The sequence below is a fragment of the Triplophysa dalaica genome, chromosome 21 (assembly GCF_015846415.1).
Source record: "Triplophysa dalaica isolate WHDGS20190420 chromosome 21, ASM1584641v1, whole genome shotgun sequence".
NCBI lineage: Eukaryota > Metazoa > Chordata > Actinopteri > Cypriniformes > Nemacheilidae > Triplophysa > Triplophysa dalaica.
This window is the reverse complement of record NC_079562.1, coordinates 5,550,516-5,566,613: the sequence shown is the minus strand read 5'-3', so window position 1 is coordinate 5,566,613 and position 16,098 is coordinate 5,550,516. Positions and strand designations below refer to the sequence as shown.

General features: G+C 39.3%; 1 protein-coding gene across 15 annotated transcripts in view; it reads left to right on the top strand.

Moving 5' to 3' along the window:
* cacna1ab (calcium channel, voltage-dependent, P/Q type, alpha 1A subunit, b) overlaps positions 1-16,098 on the top strand; it is a 103,292-nt gene that overhangs the window by 54,938 nt on the left and 32,256 nt on the right. For 12 of the 15 annotated variants that reach the window (XM_056734609.1, XM_056734598.1, XM_056734596.1 and 9 more), the window contains 19 exons: positions 163-369; positions 599-711; positions 886-998; positions 1,616-1,747; positions 1,831-1,903; positions 2,090-2,207; positions 2,295-2,362; positions 2,581-2,687; positions 3,789-3,839; positions 4,230-4,362; positions 4,756-5,249; positions 5,476-5,753; positions 6,609-6,735; positions 7,037-7,166; positions 7,342-7,401; positions 7,473-7,579; positions 15,478-15,577; positions 15,665-15,825; positions 15,911-16,048. In XM_056734609.1, coding sequence (XP_056590587.1) covers positions 163-369; positions 599-711; positions 886-998; positions 1,616-1,747; positions 1,831-1,903; positions 2,090-2,207; positions 2,295-2,362; positions 2,581-2,687; positions 3,789-3,839; positions 4,230-4,362; positions 4,756-5,249; positions 5,476-5,753; positions 6,609-6,735; positions 7,037-7,166; positions 7,342-7,401; positions 7,473-7,579; positions 15,478-15,577; positions 15,665-15,825; positions 15,911-16,048 — 2,710 coding nt within the window. The remainder of the gene's footprint in view (positions 1-162; positions 370-598; positions 712-885; positions 999-1,615; positions 1,748-1,830; positions 1,904-2,089; positions 2,208-2,294; positions 2,363-2,580; positions 2,688-3,788; positions 3,840-4,229; positions 4,363-4,755; positions 5,250-5,475; positions 5,754-6,608; positions 6,736-7,036; positions 7,167-7,341; positions 7,402-7,472; positions 7,580-15,477; positions 15,578-15,664; positions 15,826-15,910; positions 16,049-16,098) is intronic. The other 3 variants (XM_056734606.1, XM_056734604.1, XM_056734603.1) reach the window with 1 other exon arrangement.

Genomic DNA, 16,098 nt, shown 5'->3' with positions numbered 1-16,098 from the left:
AGAAAGAACAAATATTTTTTTCCAAAATACTGATTTACTGATCCGAAATTATATTTACAATATATCACCGCCACTCTTATTGCTGACAATCTATTGTAAATATGCTAAAGCTATCATGTTAACATACTTTCATTTCTCATGATGTCGTTTTTATATTTTCAGGCTCTCCTTTTGCGCGCGCCAGCATAAAGAGCGGGATGGGAGACGGAGCACACTTGAGCAAGAAGGAGCGACGTTTTCGTTTTTTGATTCGAAAGATCGTGAAGACCCAGGCGTTCTACTGGACCGTCCTCAGCCTGGTGGGACTCAACACACTGTGTGTCGCTGTGGTGCACTATGATCAATCCGAGTTACTGTCGGACTTCCTCTGTAAGCTAGATCTCCCTTACTGTTCCTAAATTACTTTTTTTTACTATGGATCAACATGTGTATACTGTAAATGTTTTGAGTGAAAGATGAACTAAGTGACTGAAAAAAGTTAATATATCACAGTTTTGAATAACAACCCACGAAACACAAAGAATCACAACTTTTTTCGTATAGTTTCAAGATCATATTTCTTATCTCTTTCTCGCACACTTTCTCTTTTTTCCTCTAGATTATGCTGAGTTCATTTTCCTAGGCCTCTTTATGTCAGAGATGCTGATTAAGATGTACGGACTGGGGACGCGCCCTTATTTCCACTCCTCATTCAACTGTTTCGACTGTGCCGTGAGTGTTCTTTGCTCTTGGCCCATTTTACGTCTCACTTTCTCTCTTACCCCTCTCTGCCTTTGTTTTTAACCTCCGCAAGCTGCTGACCTACATTAGATGTCGGCTCGAGCCCTTGTTAGCCAGTCCTTAGAGCGTTCCTTATTTGCGTTGGGATTCGACTGTGTGTTTCAGGTCATCGTCGGCAGTATATTTGAGGTGTTTTGGGCCATGGTGAAGCCGGGGACATCCTTCGGAATCAGCGTGTTACGAGCTCTGCGTCTGCTTAGGATCTTCAAAGTCACCAAGTGCGTTCTGGTCCTTTGATTTTATCTTTTGGATTCTCTATTAAAAAGTTTATGTGGTGTACCTTTTATATGAGTTTAGGATTTTTTTTGGCAAATATGTAAAATCTGTCAAAACTGTAAAACCTTTTTTTCTTTGGGATACAAAAAAGAACTCCGAAGGGGTCGCCACCGGAAGCGGAAGGGCCGAGTGTACACACACTCATGCTGCCATTCCGTGCCTATCGTTGGCGCTGCGCTACAACTCAGGGCGCTGTTATGAGTCCCGCAGCGACACATTGTGCCACTCGCATAATTTACCATTGAATTAGATGTTATTCGACTGAAATAATCTTTAATGTACACACTGACCATAAGCTGCAAGCTGCATTTATCTGTTTGGGGATAATGGAAAAACACCCCATTAACACACAAAACCTCTCGATTCTACCACATTAATACCAGAATTGTCCGACGCTGTGTGGCTCTGCGCTTCTTAATCTGGTATGCGACCCCTTTAATGTTCATGCTGTACTTCTTAGATGCTTTCAAAGTGCAGAATAGCAGTTCTATCTATTTTAAACGTTTCTTCATATTTTTCCTGTTTTCAACAATATACATTTTTGTGGGTTATTTTTCAGATATTGGGCATCTTTGCGTAATCTGGTCGTTTCTCTTCTGAACTCCATGAAGTCCATCATTAGTTTACTCTTCCTCCTCTTTCTCTTCATCGTAGTCTTCGCTCTTCTTGGCATGCAACTCTTCGGTGGCCAGTCAGTATAACTCTATTTCTTACTACACAAGGCAACTTATGTTTATAAAATGAAACGTTTCATGAATGTTATGTGTTTGCCAGGTTTAACTTTGACCAAGGCACTCCTCCCACAAACTTTGATACCTTCCCTGCTGCCATAATGACAGTGTTTCAGGTAGGCTGGTGAAGTTTGAGGCTTGACAAATAAATCGGTTCCAAAACCATATAAACAGCATCTTAGACCTGGTTTAGGCAACACAGCGACATGGCTGTGTATTTTTTTTGTACTGTGTATATTTGTATGAGGTCTTCTTTTGGCCAAATACTATGCGTTTTATGAACACCTGTGTGTATATTTCAGGTTCTAACAGGTGAGGACTGGAACGTGGTGATGTATGATGGGATTGAGTCTCAGGGAGGGGTGGAAAAAGGCATGATCTTCTCCGTATTCTTCATCGTCCTCACACTCTTTGGCAACTGTATCCTTTTTAATAAGTACACACACATGACACACATTTTATTATTAAAAATGCGATATACGGTTGTTTCTTAATTCGACTTTTCAGACACACTGCTGAATGTGTTCTTGGCCATCGCTGTGGACAACCTGGCCAACGCTCAGGAACTAACTAAGGTAGTTCACATTCACTAGTCTCACCCGTCATACAGCAGTTGCACTTCCCATAGCCCAAACGGTAGAGCATCGCCTTAGATTCCCATGGAACACACATACTGATCAAAGTGTATAAAATGAATGCACTGTAAATCCCTTTTGGATGAAAGTATCTGCTAAACGCATTAAATGTCAAATGTGTCTGATATTCTGTAACTACAATGGCTAAATTTTTCCAGGATGAACAAGAGGAAGAGGAAGCCACATCTCAGAAGCTTGCTCTCCAGAAAGCAAAAGAAGTGGCAGATGTCAGCCCGCTGTCTGCCGCAAACCTCTCCATCGCTGCGTGAGTTACTCAACACGCTAATAACCCCACTTTAAAACACACGCACACATTTGCATAGCTGTTGTATCTAAATGAAATGAAAACTTCCCATTTACTTTTCTCTTAAAGTTGTATTTGTACAAATATAAATATCTAGAAAAATGTAAGATATAAATATATAGATAGATTTGAAGTTAATATTTAAGATTAAATCTATGAATATGCACATGCATTTGCAAATAAGCCATATTACACTTACGTAAACGTAATATTGGCAAAAGTCCAACATGATAAGCAGATGTAATACAGCTCAAACTTTAACTTATTACACTTAGAGACCATGTCGAATGTCACATCCAATTTGATCCAATACCAAACTGTAACTGGTGTAAATGCTACAGCCTACCTTAGCCGAGCTGAGCTTATTCTGTCATCTTAACTTTAGCATTTTATTTAAACTAATCCACTCTAATTCAATTTCACCAAGGAAAAATCCCACAGACTTGCTCAAACCTGCATGATCATGTGTATATATCCATTTAATTCAGTTTTGGTCTTTGTAAATTGATGATATTTATTTATAAATGTTAACATGAAACGTAAATTTGTGTTTGATGCTTTCAAATAAGGGTGAGCACAATAATTCCTGTTTCTCGGGAAAAACGTTCAATCTTTTCAGTCGTCACTTGTGTGTATGTGTCTTTCCTTTGACATGAGAAAATAAACACTTAGCCTACACAGTGTCCTAACCAGAGCTGATGCGACACGCAATCAGTCTGTCTGTCACACCGAAAGCAAAAATGCTGCACAACTCATCACAATGACATCAGGTCATATTAATTATTTAAAACAGAGTTAAATGGAGTGGGAGTTTGGACGGATGAAAGATTTCACTGTGGCCGAGTAAATGGACAGCAGGTGAATAGGAAAATGTTGCTTGTTGTTAGGACGCAGTCTGAAACGTATCTAGTAGATCTGTTTTTATTTTAGTCATTTATAGTATCAAGCTAACCATGCCACGTTCAGATGAACAGGAACCTGTTCAGCTTGTTTACTCTAAGTGTTGTTATAGTTGTGGCAGCATTGTTTTTATGTTCCTTGTTTCACCCCCCCTCTCCCCAGAGTTACAGTAAAATCTGAACGTATCGATGCCACAGACAGTTTACTGCACTGGTATTTATTCATTTACTTACTTTTTCCTTTTTCTTTGTGCCATCTTTGTGTTTCTGTATGTATGTTTGTCCGTCTTCTGCCGCTGTTGTGTATGTTAGCTCGGTTTTGTTGTTGAGGCTGCGGGCGCTATTGACTGTGGCGACACACACATCCACAGCAGCACTGCAAGCAACCAACATCTGTCTGTCTTTGCTCGGTCTTTTTGTGCAGTGTATCATAACTCCCTTCACAGAATTCATGAGCCACATCCATGTTCTCTTACTTTAGATTAGGACTCCATCATTTTCTTTCAGTCTGCATCATCGCTCATACTGTAGGTGTTTAAGGGATGAAATCAGTTTTCATCTGGGCTAAAACTGTTCTCTCTATTCTCTGTTTTTTATTGTGTAGTAAAGAGCAGCAGAAGAACTCAAAAGGTTCCAAGTCTGTTTGGGAACAGCGCACGAGTGAAATCCGCAGACAGAACCTGATGACCAGCAGAGAGGCGCTTTATAATGAACTTGATGCTGAAGAACACTGGAAGGTCAGGAGACGAATTATAGAGCAAAAGCGATTGGGCGATGGCGTGTCTTTCTTTTATGAAACAGATTAGATTTAAAGAAATCCTCCTGTCATTTCAAACATGTATGACTTTCTTTCATCTGCAGAAGACAAAAGAAGATATTTTGAAGAATGTCGTGTGCCTGCGCTGTTCAGTTACCAACATTCTTCAAAATATCTTCTTTTGTGTTCTGCAGCAGAAAGACAGTCATACAGGTTTGAAATGACAAGAGGGGGGAGTAAATGACGACAGAATTTTTTTGGGTGAACTTTCTATTTAAGTCTACTTAATATTTTTTCCTGAGCACATTCCCTCTCAAACTGTCTCAATTTTACTGCAAGCATTGCCAAACAAGTCTGCTTCCTGTATCTCTAGATGAATTGTCGCAACCGCACTGAGACGAAGACCCACTTGGACCGCCCACTAGTCGTCAATCCTCAAGAGAACCGCAACAACAACACCAACAAGACCCGACCAGGTGAACCGGAGCTTAACCAGCAGCGTGGTGAACAACACTTGCCGCACCAATCCAGACATCACCACCATCACCACCACCATCACCACACCCACTCCAGCCGCCAGTCTCTACACCACTCAGAGCTTGGGGAAGCAGGGTATGATAGAGGAGGCGATGACGTGGAAGTGGCGGTGGAGCACAGACGACCCCGACACCATCAGCACAGAAGACGGGATGAAGATGGAGGAGAACGAGGAAGAAGACACAGAGAACACCACAGCAGAGGTGGAGAGCTGGGAGGAGAAGGGGAGGAGGGGCAAGAAAAGAAGCAGAGGAGGCATCGCCATGGAAACCATGGGGATGGAAACGGAAGGAAGGATAGGGAACGAAGTCGACAGAACCGGGCGAGAAAGTGAGTCTGCTTTGTTTATGTGTGTGGTGAAAGTCAAAGTTTGCGTTTGTTGGAAACTGGCAGAATATGTGAGATTTGCCTTCAGCTCTTGAGATGTTATGTAATATATCAAACGCTGTGAAAGGAGGCAACTTGCTTCAAGCTACTCATAATTTAAAGTAGTTAAAGCTGAATTTGTGTAGGTAACAATCTATAACTCCTTTGATTTCTCTCCGTCTGTACACAGAGAGTGTAGTTTATCAACAGTTCAGCCAGGGTTTTCTCACGGGGAGAGCCAGTACAGCGAGAATCTGGATAACCTTCGCAACAGCAGCAAGATGGCCATCCACGACCCCGACCCTGACCTTTATGACCCCTACTGTCCAGAGCAGACCAATAACCTGCTGAACCTTCAAGGACCAGATCTGCATGACAGCAGTCTCATTCTGACCGACTCCGGGAAGCTGGACAACACCGCCATAGATATGCCCCCCATTTACCCCTCACTTAATGCCAAATTACAGGGTACGTGTGTTGTCTCCAATATGGTTCTGACATTTTTCTCATAATTGAGTTTTTATTCTGTGACAGCTTATTAACATTATGTGATGTCGTGTCGATTTTATGACTTTTTTAGAAAACAAAAAGGTGTTATCCACAAACTCAAATTTAATACAGAATCTTTGGAGCTCATCATCTCAAAACTTCTCGAAAGCAGTTAGAACCTTATAATTCGAATAAATAGTTTGTTAATCTGTAAAATATCATTGCTTCTATATGAATTAAAGGTAATATAAACCAAACTCCAGTGCTTCTGTTAAAAAAAATATTATTTTATGATTCATGATAAACATAAAAAGGTGAATACTACATTTGGTTTCATGTGAGACTGCAAGCCGTTTAGTGTCCATTACGGCTTGTATTCTTTTTAATGTTTATTGGATTAAAGCACTTTATTGGTCGAATGTGTTTTCACTATAGAAATGAATGCTCAAACTTGCTGGAAAATCAACAAACTTGCTTGTGCGTCTTCTCATTGAAGGGAATGAAATAGAAACTTTAGTGTAAAATGTACGATATTTATTTTGTTGGCTGCAGATTGCAGTAAATCTGTAAATGTGCTTCTGCTCTAAAACAGGGATCCTTCCCTGATGATGTAAGTTTGCCGATTCGGCCCCTAACTTCTGTTAATCTTCTGCCCATTCTATTTCTGAATAAAACACCTGCCTTTCTAGATCAAATCAATTTATAAGGGGAAAACAAGCAGCGTCCTTTATTTATTTTATTCTTAACACCATGAATAGAGAAATATATATAAGGAAAAACACCAAAGTTGTCTGTTTCTCTAAGTATTTCTTTCTACATCCCTTTAATGTGCAGTAAATAAGAACGCCAACACAGAACCTGGCGAGAAAAAAGAAGAGGAGGAAGACGATGGTGGTGGCGAAGATGAACCTAAACGCATTCCACCTTTTAGTTCCTGTTTTATACTATCCACCACTAACCCGTAAGTTCTACATTGTTTTAGAACAGGCAAGAACAATTTGGGAAATGTGTAAAATCTCATTTCTATTATGGCAAAAACTCTAAGCGCTTATGTTAAGTAAAACTAAATGAGACCTGTCTACCTGGGGTCTTGCTAGAGACATAAGGACACTAATGTAAATGTAATCTGTATAAAAATATAATTTGTCATTGCGATAAACTGCAGAAAGGATGATGGAAAATCATGGGTCTGTATGAGGATTGCTGGTGTATGAGTGTGTGTCCAGAATGAATGTTAAATGCCTTCCATTGTGAGTTTTCAGGTTCAGGAGATGTTGTCACTACATCCTGACATTGAGATATTTCGAGATGTGCATTTTATCCGTCATCGCCATGAGCAGCATTGCTCTAGCAGCAGAAGACCCGGTGTCGCCTGAATCACCTCGAAACAATGTGAGTCCATATTTCCTCTTTTTCCCCTCTTTGTTTTGCATTACATTCATTTTTGTAATGTGTTCAACAATAATTTCTCAAACGTGAGAACAATAGTTTGCTTTTACATGTTTTCTTACATATTCAGTACATTTGAAACTAGACCTTGTCAAAACGTTTACTTTTGGTATTCCAGGTCCTGCGGTACTTTGACTATGTCTTCACCGGTGTATTCACCTTTGAGATGCTCATCAAGGTAGCGTGTGCGACATTGGCGTGTCTGATGTTTTTTTTGCCTGCCTATAATACTGTACTGCTTTGTTGCAGATGGTGGTCTTAGGCTTGGTTTTCCACGAGGGCTCGTATTTTCGTGACCTGTGGAACTTTCTGGACTTTGTAGTGGTTAGTGGTGCCCTGGTAGCCTTTGCCTTCACGTAAGTACCCTTTACCCCACAGTGACTCACAGTGCTGCCTGCTGCCCCTGTCTTTTCTTCTGCCACCCTACTGCCACCCTGGAGCCCGTCAATACTCTTCACCGCCTTCTTTCTCTCTCTCTCTCTCTCTCTCTCTCTCTCTCAGTCTCCCACTCTTGCTCTTTTCTAAACCTGTCAGATCTCTTTGCCCTCTTCGAGATGTGTCTTTTTTTTATATAATTGTGTCTACACTCGCTCAATCAGCCACACATGAAGGCCTCTTTCTCTTTACACACACTCATTCTAAGTGGGAGCTTTACTTGTTTTTTTGTCTTGAGTCTGTCTTTCTTCTCAGCTCTCTCTGCTCTCCCCCTTTTAACCATCCGACTAATTCTGCTCTCCATCATCTGTCTATAACCCCTCTGTTTGTCCATCTCTTTTCATTCTTTATCTCATCTCACATTATGCCCCACATCCGGGTTGTAGTCTCATCATCTCATTTTAATCGTACAGACTTCAATATTCACTGTATTTCTATTCATCCATCTTCTTGATTCTATAAAACAACTCCATTCAAAACCAACAGTCTGTAGCTGTTTCTATAGGTTAGCTTTGATCTCTAAAATTATTTTGCCGAAGCATGCAATCAAAAGTCAGATTTCAATATTTTTTTTTCCTAAGGAAGAAACGTACAACCAAAGCATCGCCAAAATATACATTGACATTTATTCCTCAAAATTGAACATAAAATGTTTGTTTTGTTGGAGTGTCAAGGCCACGTTCCATCCATCATTGCTTCACCAACCAAGTATTTCCCATAACTCTGTCCACCTCAATTCCCTCTGCTGAGAAGGGTAGTTTTGTGCCCCTCGGGGCCCTGTGGGGGTGAGGGGTCTCCAGGCACCTGTAGCCCTTTAGTGCCCAGGCGGTTTCCATGTCTGGATCAGCGAGAGCCCGTCCTACCACAGGTACTCTGGTTTCTTTCCTTTGCACGGCCTGGTGGACCAGCTGCTTGGTGATGGGAAGATGGTGGTAGAAGAAGAATGCTTAACTTTAGCTTTTCCCTTTTAGCTTTTCGATCAGCTATTCACTACGAAAGGGAGTGAGTGATGGGGCTCTGAGCGTGGAATGATTTTTACTCTTGTTTAAACCTCAAAGTTTTTTTTGTGTGTGTTGTGCATGTATTATTTAACAAATATGTGTATATCTTCCTCAGTCTCGTAGGCCAGAGTTTATTCTGATAGATGTGTATATAGACAACAAGCTTGTGTGTTTGTGTGTGTGTATTAAGGTGTGGTGGTTTTCAGGGTGTGTTGTGGTATTTATCCTTGAAATTTTCCGTAATGTGTCCTTCAGCCCTTTACAACGAAGCATTGTTAAAAACATCATGCTAGTGCAGTGTTTCTCTACCAAAGGGTCGCAAGATTACTTATTTAAAGTAACACAAAACAAGAGATAATTGGGTATTTTATACTAACTAAAATGAATATTTTTTGTTATTTGAAGATCTTTTATCTATTGGGTAGGTATTGATAGTGTGGGGGGATTCAGATATTGTTGTGGACACAAAGGTTGAGATGCACTACGCAAGTGTTTATGGTTTTAAAGTGCCTGAAGTGTATTCTTGATCTCATATTTAAGTCCCTGAATGGTATTGTCTGGTAATTATGTTGTGGTTTGCTTATTTTTGTGTTTATTTTTTTTTCTGCCCACTAAGCTGGTGTTGTCTGCATGTTTGTGATGTTAACTCTCATTTTACTAACATTGAACTATCTAAGTCCCTCAATCAGCAGGAAGATTTTCAAAACATGAAAATCAAAAGGACTGAGGAAGGACTGGTTGTTTGCACCAGTCAGATTATCAGCATACATAGACCGTATATATCAGAATTCTATATACAATGTACATATGTAAAAATATATGTATTGTCGCTGTGCTTCTGAAACCTTGTTTGTCCAAATTTTCTGTTTTTCAATGATTGCAAACTGTTTAAAAAGCATTTTTGTTAGATATTAATAAAATGCAGTGAGAAACATAATGGGGAAACAAACTATAATGATTTATGGCAAAAAATAAAGATCACAAAAAATAGAGATACAAGGTTTCCAGAAAGACAGTATATACTTTTTATTTATATATGTATCTATGAAAAAAACGTATGTAAACATTTACCATACAAAACAATACAGTTAGTGCTATCTTACCAATTTTTTTTGAAACTAGAATAGTACTAAAACTTTAAATGAACGCTTACATTGTTCTTATTGAACTCAACTGGCTCAACTTGTCTTTTCATGTTTGTTTTCAGTTTGTATCTTTTTTTATATTAAGACACCTGGTGCTGTATGCTGATATGAATGACTATGTTAGCCGAATGCCTGTAGTGAAGCGTATGCCTGCTAACACATCGGCCGATAGGTTCAGGTTATGCTTTTGAGTTAAAAATCACTCCACATGCAATGGCCAATTTTCATCCTTCTGTCCTGAACCTGATCCAAATGAACCCACTCCACCCGACAAATCGTTCTTTCCGTTTCTGCCCCATGTCATCCTGTCTCCCATTGCTCATATAATAACCCTTACCCATTCAGCCCCGCTCTCCTCCCTCAGTCAGCTGTCCTGGACAGATTCCAGCCATCAACCCATTTATCATTTGGGCCTCCATTTGTTGAGTCTGACAAAGTGAGTGATAAAGAGACACCATCGGAGATGTGGAGAGATAGAGAGAAAAAGACACGGAAAATAAGATCTCTTAAAAAAGACCAAGTGACCATGTTTTAGCATGGAAAGAGAAATAAAACTCCAGGTTGACAGTTTCAGCTCATTAATTGGTGTTTTTGACTTTCACTCAATCTTAATCTTCCGATCTTCTGTCATTCATCTGTTGTTATCATTGATCTCATTCTCTCTCTCTCCTGCGCTCATTCTCTCGTGAAAGGTTAAGTCTTATTCTCTCAACTGCCTTCCCACTCAGTGGATATGTTCTTGGTATAGGCATAGTCGAAGGCATCGCAGATTACCCAGAAGACCTTGGTTTGGCGGAGGAAAGACTTGCCACTGTTTTATCTCACAATTAGTAGAAAATGACTCAACAAATGATTTTGCTTTGGGCACCTTCATTCTTTGACAAATAACTGAAACGCATGTAACCAGAGAAGCGCTGCAGGTTTGAGGTTGAATGTGAGAGGTTGATGTGCTGCTCTTAAACAGTTACTGTGACACACTGCCACCTTGAGGTGACTGCAGTGCAGCGGCCATTTTGGGTCCACTGCAGTCTATTATGGATTCCACCTCCATTTGGGCTCAAGTGTGTAATACAGTGTGCTGATAAAGGGATAAGGTGATGAGAATCTCCCTTGCGCTTGACATGACAGAGGGAAGATTTTCCCTCACTGCAATGGGTTGTCCTACTCCATAAGTGTGACAAATTTGAATCCTCAGTTATTGATCGGGGACAGGCCCGGAGTAAAGGTCTGCCAAAACCTGGCAGGGGTTAGATGATGAGAATGATTCAGTCAGGATAAAGTCAATAAGGCAAAGAGGAGGAAACCCCATGTGTTTGAGTGTATGTGTGGCACGAGTTAATCACTAATGAGAAAGCAAAGATATTTGACTGAAAATTCAACTGATTTGCAAAACACATGGTTTTTATGGTGTGTATATGATTGTAATGCTTTTAAAGACTCCATAGACATAAAAAGTTTGGTTTGTAGTCCACGTGTATTCTTCTCTAAATCATATAGGCCTCCCACGCAAATGTACTTGGCGAATTCAACGTATACACAATTACGTCTTTTACAGCTGGATAAATGTACCAAAAGCATTGATGACTCATCCTGCACCACAATTTTTTTCTCCAATTTAACAAAATGTCCTTAAAAACAGCTATCAAATGAGGTTATGTAGGCCTTTAAAACCTAAGTGTTTTAGGGGGTAATTTACACTTTCCAGTACTGATATCTGGTACTACTATGGTAAGTGGTCAACTTTTGTCTGAAAATATGAATAAACACATTGGGCTTCATTCATGAAACATTCGTAAATACATGAGTAAATTCCAACCTTCTTGAAAACTGTCCTACGGATACACAAATACTTCGTAAATGTCAGATTTCACAGTAAAATGTGTGTATGTTAATGAATTCCAATCATTCGTAAACAGAGCGCACATGGACGCTCAATCACATAAACCTACTTCACAGCATGACTTGTACAAACCGGAGGTAAACGCTTGTCCGGTCAATGCTCTTGCTCCGTTCACTACACAGAACTGTCGCGGAGACCAGAAGAAGTCAGGCATGTAGCACTCCCTTTATACTGATTTGTATAAAATATATCAGACCTTTATAATAAATAAATCGCTCAAAAAACAATGTTTTTGTAATGTTTGTTTTCCCTATTTTACATATCCCAGTAAACCACGAATAAATCAATCGGACAACATATTCTACTTTTGTTTTTGGTAAATAAAATGAATCCCTGTGAATGCCTACTTCTGGTCTCTGTCGCCATTTTGTGAAATAGGATTATTAGCATAATCCCCGTTTATGAATAACAACTGCGCAAATTGCGTATCTAGGAATGCTGGAATCCTTTGGACTTCTTTCTCTGGTTCTTACTTTACTTCTTACTTTATATTGCATAAATACATAAGAGACTAATAGGCTATACGCTTACCAATACATTTATCTATTAAACTGTCTCCTCCAAAGCGTTTTTTTGCCAGCTACAATAATAATACCTGGTGCTCTTCTGAAATGACCAGCTAGTGGCGCTTGAGAAAGCCTTACATTTACATTTAGTCATTTAGCGGATGCTTTTATCCAAGGCACTGTGCGATATTCCATAGATCCGTTGGTTGCTGTGATTTTGAATTTCCGCAACAGTTAGCCTACTTGTTACTAATATCTTATTTTCAAGAATATTACTAATTTTGAAATGCAGTAACCATTAATATTAACTTCTCCATTGTTGTGTTTGATGGTTGGTCAATATAGTGTTTGTCCCGACGGCTGTGTAAAAAAGGACAGTGACGTGAAGTTAAAAAGTATAAAACGATAGAAGACAGGACAAAATAACTCCGTCATCAGTTTGTCTAAAAGAATTCAGAACATTACGTTCATTTTTACGCTCCATTTACACGTGGTATGGAGCAGGTGTCCAAACGTCCTTTCGTACCAGCTAACATTTTGAAAATACGAATATTTTCACGAATCCTAAAATTAACTTTAGAATGACTTAATGTACGATTTACAAAAAAATGAGTCCTGCTCGTGTTTCATGTATGAGACCCGTTACTTTTATAAGATCTCCTTCAGACGTAGGCATTTTTAGGACTTATTGCACTTTTAATTTTGTTTTTGTTATTTCATTTGTTTTTAGTTTTACACATCAGCTATTTGAAAGGGCTTTCAACGGTTTGAATCATTCGCTGTTTTTCTTTGGTTCCTTTCTCTGTCTGTCTTCATATTGATGTCTTTCCTCTGCCAAGCCACTCCCAGTATCTTGTTTCTTTTTCTGTCTATTTCTCTTTTTCTGTGTGTATTTCTCTCTTCTGTCTCTGTCTCTTTTCTGCTGTCTGACTCTCTCTTATGTCTACGCCCTGGTGATCAACAGGAGCCTCTACGGGTAAAGTCCCCCCGTCCTTATTGTCGCACGGCTACCGTTCAGCTCACGCGATGGCTTCTCTCTCTTTCTTTCTTTTTCCCCTCCCTGCCATCCCTCCCTTCCTCTTTTCCTCCTCTCCTCTGGTTCTGTCCATTCCACTGCCTGTTTTATTCTGCCGTGACTTATATCGGTTCTGAACAGGTCTGTCTGTGCACCTAAACCCCTCTTACACAATACAGAATTCTTGCACACTGCTTGAGGTAGTCAGCACTTCTCTGCGTGCGTAGATCGGATTGATTGATTATTGGTAACGTGGAACGTTGCCAGCACTCTGACTCAATCAATCTGCCATGAACTGGCTGGTCTTCAGCCTGGACTTGCCTAGAAGTTCATAGTTAAAGACAGGCGCCCTAGCTGCTTGATTGAAGAGTTCATCTCTGTTTGTGTTGGTATCTGTGTAAATACTTTAAATAGGCAGTGTTTACATTGTCATGATGCAACAAAACTACTGTAAATAGATACTTCCCATTAAAATCAGCATAGCTGTCTACACTGGAAATGCCTGTTATTTTTTACACTGCTTAACTATTGCCTCTAGTCATTTTTTTCTCCTTTTTTTTAATAAAATAATTTTATTTAATGCTAACTTCTGTATCCTTTGCCTCTAAACTTAAAAAAAAAAAGTGTTGAAAAAAGTTTTTCACACTGATCTCAGAAGAACAATGTTTGGTTCCTCATGGTTTGGTATATAAGGTTCTTATAAGAACCATTTCTTTCATACTTTTTATAAAATAAAGAACCTTTCCATTAGAAAAAATATATTGTGGAACATATTATGTTCTTCGGATGTTAAAGGAACAGTCCACCTAAAAACGAAGATTTTGTCTTCATTTGCTCATTCTTAAGTTTTTCCACATCCGTATAAATGTCTTTGTTTTGATGAAAGATATTTGGAAGAATGCTTGTAACAAAACAGTTCTTGGCCACCATTGTCTACCATAGTTGGAAACATTTCTTTGTACATTTCTTTGTTCTGTTGCACCTACAAGAAGATATTTTGAAGAGTGTAGGAAAGCAAACAGTTGTGGGGCACTTTTGACTACCATTGTAATTTTTCCTACTATGGAAGTCAATGGTGGCCAAGAACTGTTTGTTTACAAGCGTTCTTCTAAATATCTTTCTCTATGTTCATCCGAAAAAAGAAAAGTACAGTATATAGATTTGGAACAACTCGAGGGTGAGTAAATGAAGACAGAATTTTTGTTCCTTTAAAGAAACCATTCAGCAAAAAATAGTTCTTAATGATTGATTTTTGTTAATATTTAACAAAGAAATTACCGTACGAAGCAATAATTTTTTATTTAATAATACTTAATTTGTAAATAAAATGTGTGCATTTTTTCTGTATATTGAAGTAAAATCTGATTGTCACATCAGATTCGTTTTTATATTTTTTTCTAAATGAACCACTTTTTTTGCGTTAAAATATAATTCCTGGATTTTTATATACATTTTACTGTTGATAGTGGAGCATTTGGTTAATACTTTATTTGTCTGTATTCGCGAACATACAGATTCAATGTTTCCAGTGTAGATAGTCTTAAGGCCTGTTGTGTCATTTCCGCTGTAAACGCAGTGTAGCATTTTTCTAAAATGGCCACTATTTCAAACATTTAAATATGCGGTGGTGGCAGGAAATGTGAAGTTTACCTACGGTCTTTCTTTTTGTTTCTTTATTCGTTTGAATGCAATAAAATGTCCTTTTGACTTGTCTTTGTCTCCTGGTTTGAGCTTCCTCAAGTTCTTCTAGGGACAAGATAAAGTTGGACTCAAGTCAGCATCTCAATGAACCCTCAGTCTTGTCATGTTACCTTCAATTAACACAAACAGCCTCTCATTCCCAGACCTCCATTCCCCTGTCTGCTCTAACACAGCTTAAACAAAAAAGAAAGAAAGAGGTTTGGCTCGGCATTGCACCGGAAAATGCCTGACACTTTTGATACTTACTTGAATGTGTCATGCTTTTGGAATGCCCGGAGAAGGTAATGAGTGGATTGAGACCATTGGTAATTGTGAAAAGATGCTTGAGGAACAAAAACGAATTAGTTTCAAATATAATCTCTTTATTACTGCTCATATCAAGTATCGTCTGATGCATGGTGGGATTGAAATATCGTCTACGATCTGAGCACAAAGAAAGTTCTCTTGGTCTATAAATGAAATGCCCTTTATGAAGATCTTTAAAATGTTCCTGGTCTCACTCTTCTTCTCGGTGTACATAATGTTAACTTCATGTTGTTTGGCCTCCACAGGGGGAGCAGTAAAGGGAAAGACATTAGTGTCATCAAGTCTCTGAGAGTCCTAAGGGTGCTACGTCCTCTCAAAACCATCAAACGTCTTCCCAAACTCAAAGTACTGTATCTCCTACATGACTACAGTTCGCAAGCTATCGTTTCTCCACACACGTTGATGCTAATTTCTTCTGTGTTTTTCTCTCAGGCTGTGTTTGACTGTGTAGTAAACTCTCTGAAGAACGTCTTGAACATCCTCATCGTCTACATGCTGTTCATGTTCATCTTTGCTGTGGTGGCAGTTCAGCTCTTTAAAGGACGATTCTTCTACTGCACAGATGAGTCCAAAGAGTTCGCCCGTGACTGCAGGTGAGCACCGCAGAATCCATGAGTCATGTGAACAATTGCACTAAGTACAGTAATTGTACTCTAATTTGTGTCGTTTGTGTTTTAGGGGCGAGTATTTGGTGTACGAGCGTAATGAGGTGAAATCGCAGAAGCGGGAGTGGAAGAAGTACGATTTTCACTACGACAACGTGCTTTGGGCCCTGCTTACCCTCTTTACCGTGTCCACTGGAGAGGGGTGGCCACAGTAAGTGAACACACAACAGGTTGACTCGAAAAAACTGTGTCACGTGACCT